The sequence below is a fragment of the Kwoniella bestiolae genome, chromosome 1 (assembly GCF_000512585.2).
Source record: "Kwoniella bestiolae CBS 10118 chromosome 1, complete sequence".
Classification (NCBI taxonomy): domain Eukaryota; kingdom Fungi; phylum Basidiomycota; class Tremellomycetes; order Tremellales; family Cryptococcaceae; genus Kwoniella; species Kwoniella bestiolae.
Window position 1 is genome coordinate 6,094,554 of NC_089241.1, and position 15,862 is coordinate 6,110,415.

The 15,862-nt window shown below is 47.2% G+C and overlaps 6 protein-coding genes across 6 annotated transcripts; 2 read left to right on the forward strand and 4 right to left on the reverse strand.

Annotated features, from left to right (window-relative positions):
• Positions 1–1,592: 1,592 nt before the first annotated feature.
• Positions 1,593–2,759, reverse strand: I302_102276 (uncharacterized protein; the record flags this gene model as incomplete). Its single annotated transcript, XM_019187655.1, has 8 exons — positions 1,593–1,675; positions 1,745–1,802; positions 1,856–1,940; positions 2,002–2,112; positions 2,188–2,227; positions 2,307–2,402; positions 2,468–2,519; positions 2,643–2,759. 8 exons carry the CDS (start codon positions 2,757–2,759, stop codon positions 1,593–1,595), a joined length of 642 nt encoding a protein of 213 aa, XP_019050533.1.
• Positions 2,760–3,230: 471 nt separating this feature from the next.
• On the reverse strand, positions 3,231–5,611 carry I302_102277 (uncharacterized protein; the record flags this gene model as incomplete). Its single annotated transcript, XM_019187656.1, has 10 exons — positions 3,231–3,349; positions 3,448–3,652; positions 3,739–3,851; positions 3,902–3,914; positions 3,983–4,103; positions 4,218–4,505; positions 4,618–4,730; positions 4,800–4,877; positions 4,957–5,271; positions 5,366–5,611. 10 exons carry the CDS (start codon positions 5,609–5,611, stop codon positions 3,231–3,233), a joined length of 1,611 nt encoding a protein of 536 aa, XP_019050534.1.
• A 638-nt stretch (positions 5,612–6,249) lies between these two features.
• I302_102278 (uncharacterized protein) lies at positions 6,250–7,228 on the reverse strand (the record flags this gene model as incomplete). Its single annotated transcript, XM_019187657.1, has 4 exons — positions 6,250–6,426; positions 6,564–6,848; positions 6,934–7,042; positions 7,104–7,228. The coding sequence occupies 4 exons, from the start codon at positions 7,226–7,228 to the stop codon at positions 6,250–6,252; spliced, it is 696 nt and encodes a 231-aa protein (XP_019050535.1).
• Positions 7,229–7,507: 279 nt separating this feature from the next.
• Positions 7,508–9,273, forward strand: I302_102279 (uncharacterized protein; the record flags this gene model as incomplete). Its single annotated transcript, XM_019187658.1, has 8 exons — positions 7,508–7,525; positions 7,594–7,641; positions 7,690–7,856; positions 7,926–8,078; positions 8,142–8,153; positions 8,245–8,515; positions 8,625–8,774; positions 8,893–9,273. 8 exons carry the CDS (start codon positions 7,508–7,510, stop codon positions 9,271–9,273), a joined length of 1,200 nt encoding a protein of 399 aa, XP_019050536.1.
• Positions 9,274–9,454: 181 nt separating this feature from the next.
• On the reverse strand, positions 9,455–12,555 carry I302_102280 (uncharacterized protein; the record flags this gene model as incomplete). Its single annotated transcript, XM_065869454.1, has 7 exons — positions 9,455–11,476; positions 11,549–11,615; positions 11,693–11,719; positions 11,796–11,916; positions 11,978–12,006; positions 12,085–12,375; positions 12,449–12,555. 7 exons carry the CDS (start codon positions 12,553–12,555, stop codon positions 9,455–9,457), a joined length of 2,664 nt encoding a protein of 887 aa, XP_065725526.1.
• Positions 12,556–13,578: 1,023 nt separating this feature from the next.
• Positions 13,579–15,416, forward strand: I302_102281 (uncharacterized protein; the record flags this gene model as incomplete). The annotated part of the gene is made up of 3 exons (XM_019187660.1): positions 13,579–14,054; positions 14,105–14,292; positions 14,377–15,416. 3 exons carry the CDS (start codon positions 13,579–13,581, stop codon positions 15,414–15,416), a joined length of 1,704 nt encoding a protein of 567 aa, XP_019050538.1.
• Between the last annotated feature and the right edge of the window lie 446 nt (positions 15,417–15,862).

Genomic DNA, 15,862 nt, shown 5'->3' on the forward strand with positions numbered 1-15,862 from the left:
CGGTTTTGTAGGTGTGTGTGGGGGGATGGTGGGATACGAGGGAGGGCCGTTAGCGTTACGTGAGATGGATAGGGAGGTTCGACGACGGGGGTATTGGGGGAGGTGGAATGCCGATGATGTCGATGAAGAGGTGGTAGGTGGGGATGACGATGAGATGCTGATAGGGAGATCTAGATCATTTATGTTGATTATTCGATGATGCGTGTGGGTATGGACAGGCGATGATGGTGTAGGAGCTGGTAGTACCAAAGAGACAGAGGTGGTTCTTGAACGATACGTCGAGTCTGAATTTCGATTTGAGCTGGTGCTGGTGCTGTTGGTAAAAGGTATATCCGATATCGAGGATCTTTGTTTTTGTTGTTGGTGATGATGGGAATACACAGATGAATGATTATTATCGTTATGATGGTCGATGGGATTATCCATTTAGATGAAAGGGGTTCATAAAGGTCCCCTTATTACCTTTTTACCTTTCTCCAGTGAGTGGGTGGTATAGCGTATGGAGATGGCCAAAGTGTAAAGGTAGAAGGGTATGTGCTTGTATGAGATGTAAAGTAAATGAATGATGGACAGAGCGTAATGCTAACTACAATACTAGGTCTTGTGCATGGGGCGGTTAATGGTTAACGGCAACGGCCAAATGGTTGATGGTTGATGGTTGATCTCGTAGTCAAGCAGAACACCAAAAACGCGGAGATCTTGTAGTATTACAGTATTATAGCACTGTATTACCGCAGTGGTAGCGTAAGGGTCAGAACAGAGAGTGAAATTAGAAGGGGGAAAAGGGTAAATAGAAATAAAAATGGAAAGGAACCCGTTTCAGGTTTAGAGCTGCTCTGCTAGCACTGCATATTTATCAAACCATGGATCCAGCTCCCAGTATCAGCGACAGAGGCCATTTCACTGCTTCCCAGATAGTCGTGTATGCATCATACCAAGACCACCTCATACTGACGACACCCCCTCCTCTCGCAGTCAATGCTATAGATAATCCCACCTATAATCTATCAACCTCCATTCACGCGCACCGCACCGCACCGCCCCTTGTTTACTCTATACTCCTACTCCTATACTCTAATACGCTAATAACCGAAAATACCATACCAAAGGTAATTGCCTAATACAGTAAATTACAATTGGGATGATGCGCTAAACGCCACTGCATGCTCAATGCTCGGTGCCCGAATCATCGTTATCAGCGTACGTGCACATGGATCACTGAGATTCATCTAAACGATTGGCTATCAAGTTATCTTCTGAGAAGAAGGATGAGAGGCAGCCAGCTAAAACCGGTGTATGGCATTATCCCACAACCCTTGGCGATCTACATACTGTACTGTACGAGAACGTCATAGAGAGGTTGACAATAAATTTGCAACGATAGCTTATGTGTTTCTCACGCCATCCATCATGCAGGTGGATATATCGCAATGAAGTAGCTGTATACATGTGCTGTGATGGATAGATCAGGAAAGTACCTTGACATCTTCTATATACAATACATCATCCGCTCTCGTCTCCTTGAATCCCTATTCACAAACCGATGACATCCATCACTATACAATGGATGTCGATCCGACGCTAGATCTCAATCACGCGAATTGTTTGGAGAGTTGCCATCCCTGTGCGATACTAGAGATCAAAGCATCAACAGCGAACCCTCTCTTGGAGTAATCTATCCAGACAACATGTCAGCTCCAGCTCTGAGTATCTCAATGTAGATCGGTTGCGGGGGCCAGCTCACCTTTGAGTGTAGAATGTAGATCCTTGAGCGCGACCACACGCTTGATGATGTGTTCTCCCTACGCATTCATCAGCCATAATCCCGCCTTTGTCGATTGATTGCATGACTCACAGGTTCAAGTTTTTGCTCAGGCTCTGGATCATCTTCCCCAAGTTTGACATCAACAGTGACGAGATGCATATTGGCTCCTGACATGCTTGTAGAAACAATCATATCAGCTAAGCAGGAAGGAACAAAAGATGAATGGCCACACTCACCCAGGATCTTTGACCAGAACATCCGATACCTCCTTAACACTCGCATTTCCCTCTCCAGCTTTACCAAATCCATAGCCCGTCTCTTCGTGCAGCTCTCTCAATGCTGTGGTCCTACCACCCGCAAGACATATCAGCCTGCTCTGCTCTGCTCTCAAGAGACGAATGGGAGGACCAGTCTAGGCTCACCCAGCATCCTCTCCCTCATCTATGAGACCTGCTGGGAGCTCTACATTGTACACATCATGTCAGCTTGATCTCTCTCTCTCTGCCATCCTGCGTTGGTGCATAGGGTAATGACAACTCACCAATGACAGTCGCTCCTGCAGGTGGACGGTACTGCTCAATAATAATTGTCGAAACAGGCTTCGAGGGATGATGGAGCAATGCCAGAATATGTACGGCTAAAACCGCCATCCGTCAACTCCTATAATCACCCCATCACAGAGTACAAAGAAAGTGCACTCACAATCGACTCCAGCTTTGGGCCTTTTGGTCCTATTCGCAACTTCCCAGTTCCTCTAATCCCCAATACAAATATCAGCTTCTCGTCCATCCCCCAGACCTGGACCTGAAGCGACATGACCAAATGGGATCAAACGGAATAGATTAGATCCATAGCGGTAACTATGACACCAACTCACCTCCTTACCCTCCTGATCTTTCCACCTGATATTCTCCAGCTTCAACCACTTCGCATCTGTCTTGTACTCCTCCACACCAAGGATCTCAGGTTCCTGTACTTTGGAGTTGCTAGACATGGTACGTATCTGCTTTATGGAGTTGACAGATTCGGCAGTAGATGTCAAATGGGGGTTTGGGGTGTAAGCGGTTCTTGTGATTGATCGTCTTGTGGATAGGGACGATAGAGCGCTTCGTAGAGAGGGTCGTCTCATTGAGTCATAGTTAGAAGAAAGGGGGAAGATCGACTTGAAGACGATTGAGTACAATGGAGGTTTGAATGTTTGTATGACGCAATTCACGAAGCAGGGTGGGGGAGTGAAGTGGAGGTCGACCATGAAACAATAACACAAAACAGCCTAAGCTCGATCCACAAGAAATACATACATGATATACTGGATATCACCCTATCGAAGATCTGATATCTATATCTGATCGTCCAAGACTACCTGCAAAGCTATACAATAGATAATATATACACAGCTTGATCCTTGGATAATTGCATCCCAGCAGGACCCCCTACCAATCATCTGGCTGTATCAGTTCGCCACCTAATCAATAGATATCCTCCTCTGAGCCATGACCATCTCCTGATCCTTCTCCTGAGTCTCATGGCTATTCGACCTCCACATACCCACAATGGAAGATATCGTACCAGGTCTAGCCAGTACTGCAATAACATGGAACAACAGATTATGATCAGCCAAGAGATACGCGATAATGAGAGATAAGAGGTATGTATGGGTGAATAGAGAGACAACCACTTACGAGCCTGTTTCAACCCTTTGCCGAAATTCAACCAAACCATCACCCCCCAAATCGCACAAGCCAAAAGACTGACCAGACTCAACGCATCAAAGGTGGTAAGCGATTTAGCCAATGTGCGATAGGTCGTATCGGACTGCTGCCATATCCTAGCTAGCTTGAAGATGAAATATGCACATCCCGCTACGAGGCCGACCATGAATGCGGCCTGTCAGGATAATCAAGTCTCAGCTGGTTACTTCCGATCATGTAGGGAAAATGAAACAGGAGTTCAGAGGCACGAGGTCTACTCACCATCATATACTTGTTCTCATACTTGGCAGCGAATCGCCCAATAACCAGGAATACAAGCAAAAGGGGAAACGCAATCCACGTTATAATGTACTCGACATCCTCGGGATTGAGCACTGTAGTATCAAATCAGCTACTTGCTTCACTCGTTCGTATGCTAACTGACCAAGCCAGATGAACTAATAATACAACAATATCAGCATCATTCCGTTTAGCCCAAGTACATGACCGATGTGGTCTAGCTCACCTGAATACCAAATCCCGCGCAGAAAAACGCCGAAAAGTAACAGATACATTCGAATACCTGTAATTTGGTGTAATATTCTCGGATCATCAGGTCGGCACCTAAGAAACGATACCTTTGCCAACTGTGATAACCAGAAATATTGGTCAGTACCAGTACAATCCCGATGGCGCGAAGCTGAAAATACACGAGAAGATGTAGATTGGAAAGAGCGAGGACAGTAGAAAAGCTTACTCACCCAAATTCCCTCTGGAGATAAAAGCACAGTCCGCTCAATATCAGACAGCTCAAAGCAACCACAGCAATGATCAAAGCCGTCAACACATTCAATGGAATAGTCATAAGTGTAGCTCCGCCCTCGTCGCCCGTCAATTCCTGTGCCAAATTATCACCTAGGACTTTCCTCAACTCGTATATCTGGATGACGGCGTACCCCAGAAAGGCGAAATTGAAGGCTGTGACGGCGATTACTTGGATGGTGTTTTTGGTGCGGATAGCTATGACTGTGAGAACGATTTGCCATAAACTGGTGTAGTAGGGTAAATCAGCTTTGATGAACTTCTGTATTGATTGAGGAAAGCTAGATGATAATGCAGGCTTGATAGACTTTCTAAATGGATATAGACGCTCATACTCACTGCGCGAGACCAAATATAATCAGATAGATAGGTAATCTCCTCCTGTTCTCCCATTCTAGATCCGTCGAGGTGGTTGACTCGACTTCTTCGTTAAACCTATACAGAATGTTTCCCTATAATTGTTCATTAGCCCTGAATGCATCTTCTGCGCGGATGCAATTTTCTGTTTCATGACAACTCACCTCAATGGCAAGGTTGATAACAGTCTCAACCAATATAGTAGCCAACAAGCACTTGGTCAGTGTTGTAGAAGGTATCATCTATCATACAATTCAATTAAATCCCATCAGCCCAATATCCCAATCTCGCGCGATGTAAATACACGGAGAGCTGACTCACCCTCTGCCAGACATTTTGATTCCTCGTCGTAGACCCCATCCTCGTCAACCCCGTATTCGGAGTCTTTGGCTGATCATAATTGGAAGTAACCTGAGCCTGAGCATGTTTCTCGCTCATATCACTATAAATCGATCTTCTATCCCGTTCTCCCTCCAGGTCCCTCTCCTCATCATCTACTGAGATTCGATCGCTCATTGCTGATTCCGGGCGGAGGTTGAGTGGTTGGGCGGAGGAGTACGATTGGGCAGGTGAGAGGGCGGGGGCGGTGAGTGAGCTGGGGGAGGTCGACGAGCGAGGATGCGGTGAGGTAGGGGGCTAGTCGAAGCCAACGTCAGCTGTACTTTCTCTCTGAACTCCTCGTATTGGCGAACAGATTAGTAGACGGAAAAGAAGGGAACTTTGGACCCACATAATCATGTAATTTCAACCCAGCGGTACTAGCAGGCAAAACCACCCCGTCGGTAGGTTGTCTCTGAGCTTTTGGTCCATAAGCCGTCGCAGGAGGACTCATACTACTTGAAACCCCTACATCCACGGGCGAGAGGTTATCATAAGCTGCTCTGGCCATTGCAGCGGAGCTGGATTCAGCTTCAGCTTCGGGTCGATCATACGTGTAGTCCGCTATAGTGAAGCGGTCTGTGTCGGTGTAGGTCATGCTGAGATATATGTATGTATGTATCTCTCTCTGATCTGGTCTGGTTGCTGGTCCGGTGTAGGGAAGTTGAGTCTCTAGGATGATGGTGTCTAATGAACGATAGTCGTAGTGAAGGAGCACGGTCGTCCAGCGACGGTGTTTATTTGCTGTGCACGAGAAGAAGAGCGGATATTCGGATCGGAGATGTAATGAACGTGATGGTGTTGAATCGATATGATTATAAGGTTCCTCTACTGTTGGAGAAGTAAGTGATGGTGATGATACTGAATGGTCACGTAGATGAGCTGCATGAATTGTGGAGATGGGAAGTAAAAGAATATGAGATATATGGATGAATCAAGAGGCACACCTAGCACATAGCACAATAAGGGAAAGAGGGTGCAAGGAATGAGTGAGGAAGCGCGTAGTAAAAGGGAAAAAAGGATTCAAAGGTTGATCGATTTAAACTATCCACGCAGCATTTACTTCCCTTTCATCATTCCAACCTATTTACCCCTGTGCAAAACCCTCATGTATCCATGCCCAAGACTACTGCCAAGAATCACCAACAGTATGTTACACTATGCATACACAGGCTGATCTAATCATACAACATCTCTATACTGCACACGAGTACAAACTAATCACATCATGCCAAGTTATCTGATCGTAGTATACCCCGCCCCCTTCTTATCTGCCACCTCGTCAATCTTCTTATCAGCTGCATTCTGAGCAGGGACCTGACCAAGTTTCGACATGTCCATCGTATTGATCTTGGGGTCTCCCTTGAAGCCAACGTAGAACATTGTCGATCGAAGGGAAGTCTCCGCTTCAGACTGAATCAGAACTTCTCACATCAGCCTACTTTCCTTACTTTCATTTATACTCCGACAGATAGAGAGAGAGAGAGAGAGAGAGAGAGAGAGAGAGAGAGAGAGAGAGAGAGAGAGAGAGGAAGTAAAGTCCAACGCACAAAATAGAGAATCACGCTAAAAACATTAGCCAACTTCTGAACTTTCAATCCCCATTCCTCCACTTCCCTCCTTCCATCTGCCAGTCTCCTAGTCCCGTTTGGCGGAGAAGAAATATCCAAATCCATTATGGGAGTCATCGAGTCCAGATCCGAGAAATCGGGACAATGGGGTAGATTCGCAAAGAGACGTAAGCGGCCTGGACGATGTGGGTGGCCTGGGGCTGGAGGATGAAGGAGGAGAGTTCGGAGTCGGAGGGACGAGATGAATGGAATGTATAGTATGAGCTGTCCCATCCATTACACTGAATCAGCATTCGTCATAGACGTAGTGAGGATGTTTAGAGTTTGGAGGTTGGCCACTTTCACTCACATCATCGTCTACACCAGATTGCACGAACCCCTCTTCATCCAGCCTGTCGTCCCATGTCTTAATCACTTTAGGAGCAGAAGACACATCTTCCAAGTTCAACCCTGTCACACTGGTTTCGTATCGCACATCAGTGGCTCATCTAGGAGGTTTGAGGAGAGGCGACCGCTTACTTGTCTTTGTCTATCTGACCCCACAGGTTGGTATTACTCCCCTCTCCCGCTGTGACTCGCTCCAGTACTTCGGTAGTGACATTATTGCTGAGATCGTCAGCGGTGAGGTCGTCTGCGCAGCTCATCGTGTTGAGTGTCTCTCGTAGTGTTTATGGTTAAAAGTACAGGTTGAGCACAGAGAAAAGATGTTAACAAATGGATTTCATGCTAGAGAAGGCCCGAGCCAAGGGGGTGACGACATGAGGTGGAGGCGGCGATCGCCGCTTAACAGTATTTCGGAAGATCAGGCTATGTTGGGTGACAGATCAATAAATTTCGGATTTCTGCTGTGATAGATAGATGTTGAATGCATGATTATGTTTACAAGAGTGATATCAGCATTATCAAAGGCAACAACATTCATCATGAGCAAGGTCGACAAGGTGAGTCTCCTGTACATCGCTTCAGCTTTTGATGAGATGCCCCGAGCTGATCAGGCTGAACGACAAAGGGTAAGGCACCTGCACCGCCAAGTAGCAATTGGGCAAAATTACAGAAAGTGAGCGTCAACCCGTACACACAAGAATAAAGCTGATAGATTGAGTAGACACTACCAGCCCCATCAACGACCAAAACAAGTAAGCAGAAGAAGTCCGAAGCGCGACGAGCATTCAACGATCAGGAGAGACAATCCAAGAAGTACGGGTTAAACGGCGTATCGAGGTATCTCGGGAAAGCAGAATTCGAGAGATCAAGCGGACAGTCTTCATCGAGGTGAGCTATCTAATCGCTTGAGATGTTTTAGCCGAACGATGACCGACTATGTACATTGTCTCCGAGAAGCGCTGTAGCTGGACCATCCAAAATTACCGTTCCTGCTCCCTCGAACGCCAAGGAGGATGTCATCTTGTTACCTGCACCGTCGGATTCGCCATTGGTAGAAGAGCTGAGAGGGATGGTATCTGGGAAAGGTGTATTGAATGAATCGAAGAAGGCGTAGGTGTCCAGCTGTTTCGACGTATGTCGTCTCTCAGCTGACAATAACTTCATTTGCTTCAGACCTGGTAACTAGTGAGATGCTTTTCAACTATTTCCTTCAACAAACGCTCTGTTTCATCAGTTAGAGGCGATGCTGATACCTGACTTACTCACCTATCCTCAGCATAGCAATAGATTGCGAAATGGTCGGTACAGGACCCAACGGCTCCGAATCGAATCTAGCCAGAGTCTCCATAGTGAACTACCACGGACACATCTTACTTGATACCTTCGTCCAGCCAAGGGAGAAGGTGACAGATTGGAGAACTTGGATATCAGGTGTGAGGGAGTCCGATATGATTGGCGCGCCGAATTTTGAAGATGTACAGAAGCAAGTCGCGGGGCTTTGTGAGGGGAGGATCGTGGTGGGACATGCGGTTGATAATGATTTGAAGGTGAGTGTCGCTATCATCACAAATTATGAGCTATTGCGATTGGAGACGCAATTTGGTAGTCGACGATGTAACGGTTAAGCTAATCATTACGATGCTTTCCTCCTTGCAGATCTTGCTGCTTAGTCATCCTAGCCCATTGATAAGGGATACTCAGAAATGCAAGATGTTGAGAGAGAAGGCGAACTCCAAACATCCAGGATTGAAGAGATTGTCGGAGATGGAATTGGGTATAAGGATACAGCAGGGCTCGCACAGCTCGGTAAGTCACTGTCGCACTTCCAATAGTCACATTCCTATTTCAACGGGACACGGTGATGTTTGCAGATTGTATCCTCGCTAAAAACCTTCCGCTGACTGTGTTTGTTTGCACGAATCAGGTCACAGACGCAAGAGCTACCATGGGACTATACCGCCTGCACAAAGTGGAATGGGAGAAACAGCTATATCATACGACCGAGGCATACCGAGCAAAGATAGGGAAGAGCAAGAAGGGCGATAATACGAAGAGAAAGCGTGATGATGAGGAAGATCACGTGGCCGACGAAGATGAGCAAGTCCAAGGAGGGAAGAGAGGGAAGAAGGGTGTAGAACAGTTCCCTGGCGGTGGAAGAAAGGGTATTAGTAGTGGGTTGGGAGTGATTGTAAGAAAGAATGGCAAGAGGGTGGAAAGTGGTGCGGGACATAGAGAGGAGAAGAGGAATGCGCCGACGAGTCAGAGTGGTGCGGGTGGGAATTGGTGGGAATCGGTTGACGAGTGATCGATCTCTTTCACAGACAGGGAACATGAGTGAAACGAGGTAGGAGGTCGGAGCTGGAGGATATCGATACATCTAGTAAATAGTACTTGTACATCATATCCTATCTTGGTACAGTCGCATGGATCTGTTGTCATATATATATATACAATTACTTTACCTACCCTTATTGCGTATTCATAATCTACAGATAATTCTCGTTCCCGCCACTCAGATAATCCCCTCCGAGAACCATCGTCCTCCCCTTTCGTGGCCCCTCCACCATCGTGTCCTTGTCCTTCTGATTTCCCTCGCTTATCGTCCTACCCCTTGTTCTCGACTTCCCGTTCCCACTCCTATCATCTATATCGCCCGCCATCCTATCCAGCGATACAGACTCGAGCCTCCCCACCTTCTTAGTAGGTGTGCTCACCCCTCCCAAATCTCCTCTAACGCTCAAACGCCTTACCTCCCCCACCTCTTCCTCCTCACAATCACTACCCTCAGAAGAAGACCACTCAATCCGCTCTTCCCCTTCGTGATCGTGATGTTGCGACTCAACCGTAGGAGAAAGGTTGAACCGTACCCCTCTAGCCACTCTGGACCCACCTCTGGTAGTACTAGGTCGTTTGAGCGACGTCGAAGGCCGGAGTGAACCCGGTATAGGAGAGGGGGTAGCGAGTGTGGCTGCCCGTTTACGACTTGAACTCACTTTGGGGGAAGTCGCGGAGGAAGAGGATGACCGACGTCGGGGTATAGTCGGACGAGAAGATTTAGCGGATCTGGGAGATTTGGGGGATTTGGGTGTCTTGGGAAGAGGGATGGAAGGAGGTGATTTGATGAGATCTAAAGGCGATCTGAACTTTCTTTTCTTTTCTTCTATCGAGGGATCGGTTGTCCTACTTGATCTTCCGCTCTCATTCCCCTCGGTAATACTGGTAGAGGCTCTTGGCTTCTCCCTTTTCGATCCAGCCCTGAAAGGTGGTCTCGGTCCTTTAGCTCCAGCTCCAGGCCCAGCTCCCACCGTCATGCCCACCTCCTCGACCATGTTGGGAGAATCTACTATCTGGAGATTGCCTTCTCCCTCTCCCTCATCTAAAGAGGTATTGGTGGGTTTGTGTGAGTTCCTAAGTGAGGCTTGTCTAGAAGGTGGGAAAGGGAATCGAGGGCCCATCTCAAGTGTGGCGGAGAGGTATGACGAGGTTGATTGTCTTCTTTTCTCACTGCTGGATATATTTGAATTTGATCGTTTCACCCCAACCCCTACCCCGTCATCTTCTTCACCATGCACAAGTTCACTCCTGGGCTTATGTGAGGGCATGTGTGCTGGATCAGAGCTCAGAGGCAACGACGAAGGGAGTGGACCGAATGTCATGGATGACAGAGTAGACTTCCTCATTCTCGCATGTTTGGCAGCTTCCTCCAGCCCATTCCCGTTCCCTTCCCCTTTCCCACTAAGCTCAGATGGGGAAGTCTTGGGGAATTGACCCTTGGAGATCAACGTGATAGTATCTACACTATCCGCTCTCTGCCTTGCACCAAGATCCATAAGTTTGTTCCGGGGATTGGGGGCATTGTCAATAGTCATTGCCTTTTTCCTTGATTGACTTCTTGGAGGAAGGTCCGAGCGCTTTACTACCACGGGTCTATCCTCATGTCCTGCTCCTCTATTCCCATGAGAAATGGGGGGTTCAGAAGGCAATCCATCTTCAGCATTGATAAATTCAATTTTCCTTCCATCTTTAGTACGCTCTATAAACCCCAGTGGCACCTGGGCCGAGGGGTCGGTGAGTCCCCCACCTGAGAAAGTGGGATACCCACCTTTACTCACGTTTGTATACTGCTCTTTCATACCAGCCTCACCGATAGCAGGAGGTGATTTCCTAGGATAGTTCTGATTTTGGGATTGGGATTGGGTCGTATACTGCGCCTGGATAGGTAGGTCTATACCATTTTCCGAGCGGATCGAGATATTATCCCTCTCGTCATCTGAATCTAGCCCTATCGACTTGGCATTCGACAATGGTAATTTCCTCTTTTCCTGTTCCTGAGAGGGGTCCTGTGCTTCTGGATCGGAAATGGCGGGTTGACGAGATTTGCGCTTGAAGATGGGGTCGTAGCATTTTGGAGGGGGGCGGAAGTACAAAGCTCGGGTTGAGAGACTGAAGTATAGTGCTGGAGTGGGGGTTCTGGGGAGTTTGCGAGATAGCCATAGGAGGGTGGCTCCCTGTGTATAAGATCAACGAGTAAATAATTTCTACGACATTTTCGTGCTTTTTAGGGGAACATTGGGACTCACGATTGAGAGGTTTAGTATACCTATGGCGAACAGGGCGAAGGAAGGTAGGAGGACGGATGTTTTGGCACTGGTGCATCGCCATAAGGTTAGACAACCGAACATATCGTTCTTTTCAGAGGGTTCACCGGAGAGGGTTGAACTCACTATACTCGAAGATCCTCAATTGCCACGCTGCAACAACTGGTAGTCAGTGTTTTCATCTTCTTCACCGGAACAACGACAAAAAGAAGAAAGTGGGTAAACTCACATGGTTTGTATCAGTCCCTGCCAGATTGGCGTACTTTGCGGTCCCATCCAGGGGAGATAGTTATACAAGAACATTTCGGGACAGCCGAATTGCCCTAATATCAATAAGGAGAGTGTTGAGACTGTCTTTTTCATCAGCATGTCTTCGTTGATAGCTCAAGGTCATTCTGAAAAACCACTTGCCCATGACCAGCCTCGAAAATATCGTGAATCTATCACTCAAGTCATCAGTGACACTCGATACTTCCTCTGATCTGTGTTGTCAGAAGCTCCAGTCAGTAGACACTCACACTGCTCCTCCAGCTTGACGAGGTACAGAGGATAATCCCCAATTGGCTTCTCCTGTTTCTGCAGCATCACTCCCCTCCTCTCGTCTGTGTAAGTACGTTTCATGAATCTCGATATTATGATCTCTCCTCTCGGGTGTTCGAATGATGGCTCCTATCGGTGCTGTGCTTGTTGATGACGATCGAGCTGTAGGAGCGGCATAGGGATTTCGACTACTTGAGGATGAGGGTGTTGGGCTCGAAGGATTTGAAGAGGATGAGATAGATTGGGCGGCGGAGTATGCTGACATGTCACTGCACCATTCTACACTTAGCACTGATCTCCAATAAACTGAAGACTAGATTGGGAGATATGAGAGCCACTCACTCTCCAATGGCTATAAATTGGACGGCTAATGCCCAGCATAGTATGACGAGCGCCGTCAGACGGAGGAGATTGTATCCTACCCATGTTAGAGAAGGACCAGCAGCCATGTTATTGCTTGTTCCTGATTGTGAGTTTGAAGTTTTGTCTGTGAGTCTTTCGGATAGGGGTTTTCTTCTTTCTTTCTTGACGTAAATGAGTGTATGTGCATGCACTTTGGTAATTAGCACTATCGATCAGAATTTGTCGGCCATATCTTTCGTTTTTCACCGGACTTGCCCAGAGGTCTGTGGAAAACAGATTTGTTCAATAAGATGTCAGTATGTTATGCAGTCAGATGAAGCGAAAACCTTCAGTATCTCGTTCCTCATCCCGTATATTGTGGAGCAAGGGCTATGATGCCCCTACACAGCTGAGCCAGGGATCGATCCAAATGATTGTCAAGGAGGATAAAAGGTTTATTTCGATCCTTTGTGATTAATCCAAGTCATCTTGTAGAAAGGATACGTGCGAATTGAGTTTCGTCATCATACGTAGAGTAGTCTGAAACGACAAATCGACTTGATCGGCATGTTCGATTTGTGAGCGGGGGCTACTTGACCGCACTGAAATGTATGCGTTGATAAGGGCATGCTGGAACAGCTGAAAGGCACACTCATACTCACTCGCTTGATCGACGTTCCTGACCTTTGATCTTCAGGATCCCGCTGCTCTTGGCCAACTTCCAACGTTTTTCCATCTCACGCCAAGACCCTGCAGGATCTCTGTATGCCTCATGTTATGGTCGTGCAGTTAGTATGTATGCGTTCAACATCAAGTGCGAGTCCTCGCCTATGAAGCGTGTTGGATGCATGTTAAGCATGCTTCTAGTCCCACCTTCCAACTCGAGTCAGATGACACACGGACCGGGCTCCATAAAGCCTGTGAAAAAACGCCGAGAACGAGAGGGCACGGACAAAGAGAAGCGACGGGCGATCAGTGCGTGCTTCTCCCTACTCTTGCTCCCGTATCAATTTTGTTCTTCTTTTCCCCTAACTTATATCCTATATAATACATGCAGAACTTTCGTATCTCTCATTCAGATCCTTATTCTGCATTTCCACCATCTTGTACCTCAACAGCGATACGATAGAATGTCAGATCCCACCCTCATACCTTCACCCATCGGGCAGCCCTCGGGTCAATATTCCTCACCTATCGAGTCCAGGAACAACAGTAATAACAGTCATTCCAGTTCAGCCTCGGAATTAATCATCGTCGATCCCACCTCGATTGTACCATTCAAAGCATTCCCACCTCGAACACAAGCTCCCTCCTCTTCATCATCGGCGCACATCAGACCCGCATCGACCATCATGACCAAAACCCCATCCAAGTCCACTGCACCTGGCCCCTCGGGGAATTCAACGGGACATTCATGCACATCGACCTGCCGACGAATCGCTACACCCGATGAAATAGCCAAATGTGGATACGTCGCTCGACCAGTCTCCTTTTACCACGACAAGGCAGTGTATGGTACACCCACACCCAGCAAAGTCCAGGCGATGGATTGGATGAGGTCGAGGTATCAGAGCGATGCATGCAAGAAGGATTGTTTGTGGTATCAGTGAGTCTCGCCTTCAAGTCTGATCGATCACTTACTGATCCTGATATCAGTCATCCAGATCATTGCGAGGGGTATCCGTGTCGAGGCGATATCCTCTATTGCTCAGTGCTGGACAGGTGTTTCTTCAAGGAAAGATGCGTTAAGCATTATGCGATGAGATCGAGGGAACGATGTGTACCTTACAACGATGGGCTCGAGCCTGGCTCGAACAGCATTAATGTTCCGCAGATCGGAGCTGGTGAGTCGATATCTGCTGTCCTGCTTGACATAAAGTAGTGCTTGCTCGATGATGATACTGATTGACGAGATGGTTTGATTTAAGGCAACGGAGTAAATGAACCAGAAGAAAATGGTCAGCACAGGAACTTCCAGACTCGCCCAAGCAAGAGACAACATTTCAAACCTCTTACTTGGTGGAAAGGTAAAGAATCCGGAAATCAACGTGAACCTGGATCACCTACCATTGCTAAGGTCTTGAACATATCCGAAGATATGCTTCAGCCTTCCTCTTCACCGTTACCTCTTCTCTCCGCGTCAAAGACACACCGCCAACCCAAGCGCCAAATCAGTGATAACGATCTGCTCAATGAGAATAAACGAATCCGAAATGATACTCCCACCTCTCATCGTGCAGAGGGATCAATGAATCAACCCTCGTCGCTCAGTCTTTCGAGGTCAACCGCACATGACAAAAATGTTTCTCTTCCTACGCCACCCGCCATCAACCACGATCAGGAGACAGCCTTGCTCACACCCTCATCTCAAGTCGAGGAGCAGGAAGGTGATTCTGGAAGATCCGCTTCTGAAGCTCATGAGGATGATGTACTTGGCCCTGAAGAAGGGGAAAACGAAGAAGAAGAAGAAGAAGCAGAGATCAATGATGAGATGGCATTGATGTGGAAGAGGATGTATGCACAGACCAAAGATCAATTGGACGCTACTACCATCCAAGCGTTGCAGGTTCAAGATGACCTTGCGACCGAAAGGGAGAAGAGGGTGGAGCTGGAGACTGGTAAGAAGAAGTTGGAAAAACAGGTTCTGGATCTGAAGAGGCAACTTGATAAAGTCAACACAGAGACGATGAACGATGCCAAGAATGATCAGAGCGGGGAGATGAAGCACCATGATGAAAAAGCGGAACTCAGGATACACGAGTTGAATGAAGCTTTATTTGAGGCTCTGTCGGAGATCAAACAATTTCGAGGACGAGTGGAGAAGTTGGATAAGGAGAAGAAAGTGTTGTTGGAGATCAGAGATCAGGGGATGGGGATGATGAAGGATTTCGTAGAGAAATATCAAAGTTTGATGAAGGGATATATGTTGGAGAGCGAAGGAGTTTCACTAAAGGGAAAGATGAGATGAATCGACAGGATATGATGGCACAGTATGTGATGCTGATTCTTGTGTCTGACCGGTCGAAAGCTGATCATTGTCGAATGTAGTAACGTAAGCTCGGTCGATCATACACATCAAGCGAGAGTAGGGTATATGGCAGATTGACATCAGAGATAGATTTTGGTATGTGCGAGTATGTACAATAGTAGGATTCCACGATTTGGAGTCTGTTTGTATAAATGTCATGGAAGTTTGTTGTACACCCTGTATGTAGAGGCGTGTGGATACAAGTGGATTTATTATGCCGTTCATGTTCATGTAACCAAAGTAGCTATATCGAGTATTAGCCTTCGGTCTTCGATAAGGGTGGCAGCTTTGAGCTGATGTCAGCTCATATGAGGTCAGATACAACATTGGACCTCACTATGCGATTGAGGTGCTTGGGGTTATCGAGCAGTGCCAACGCAGTATAT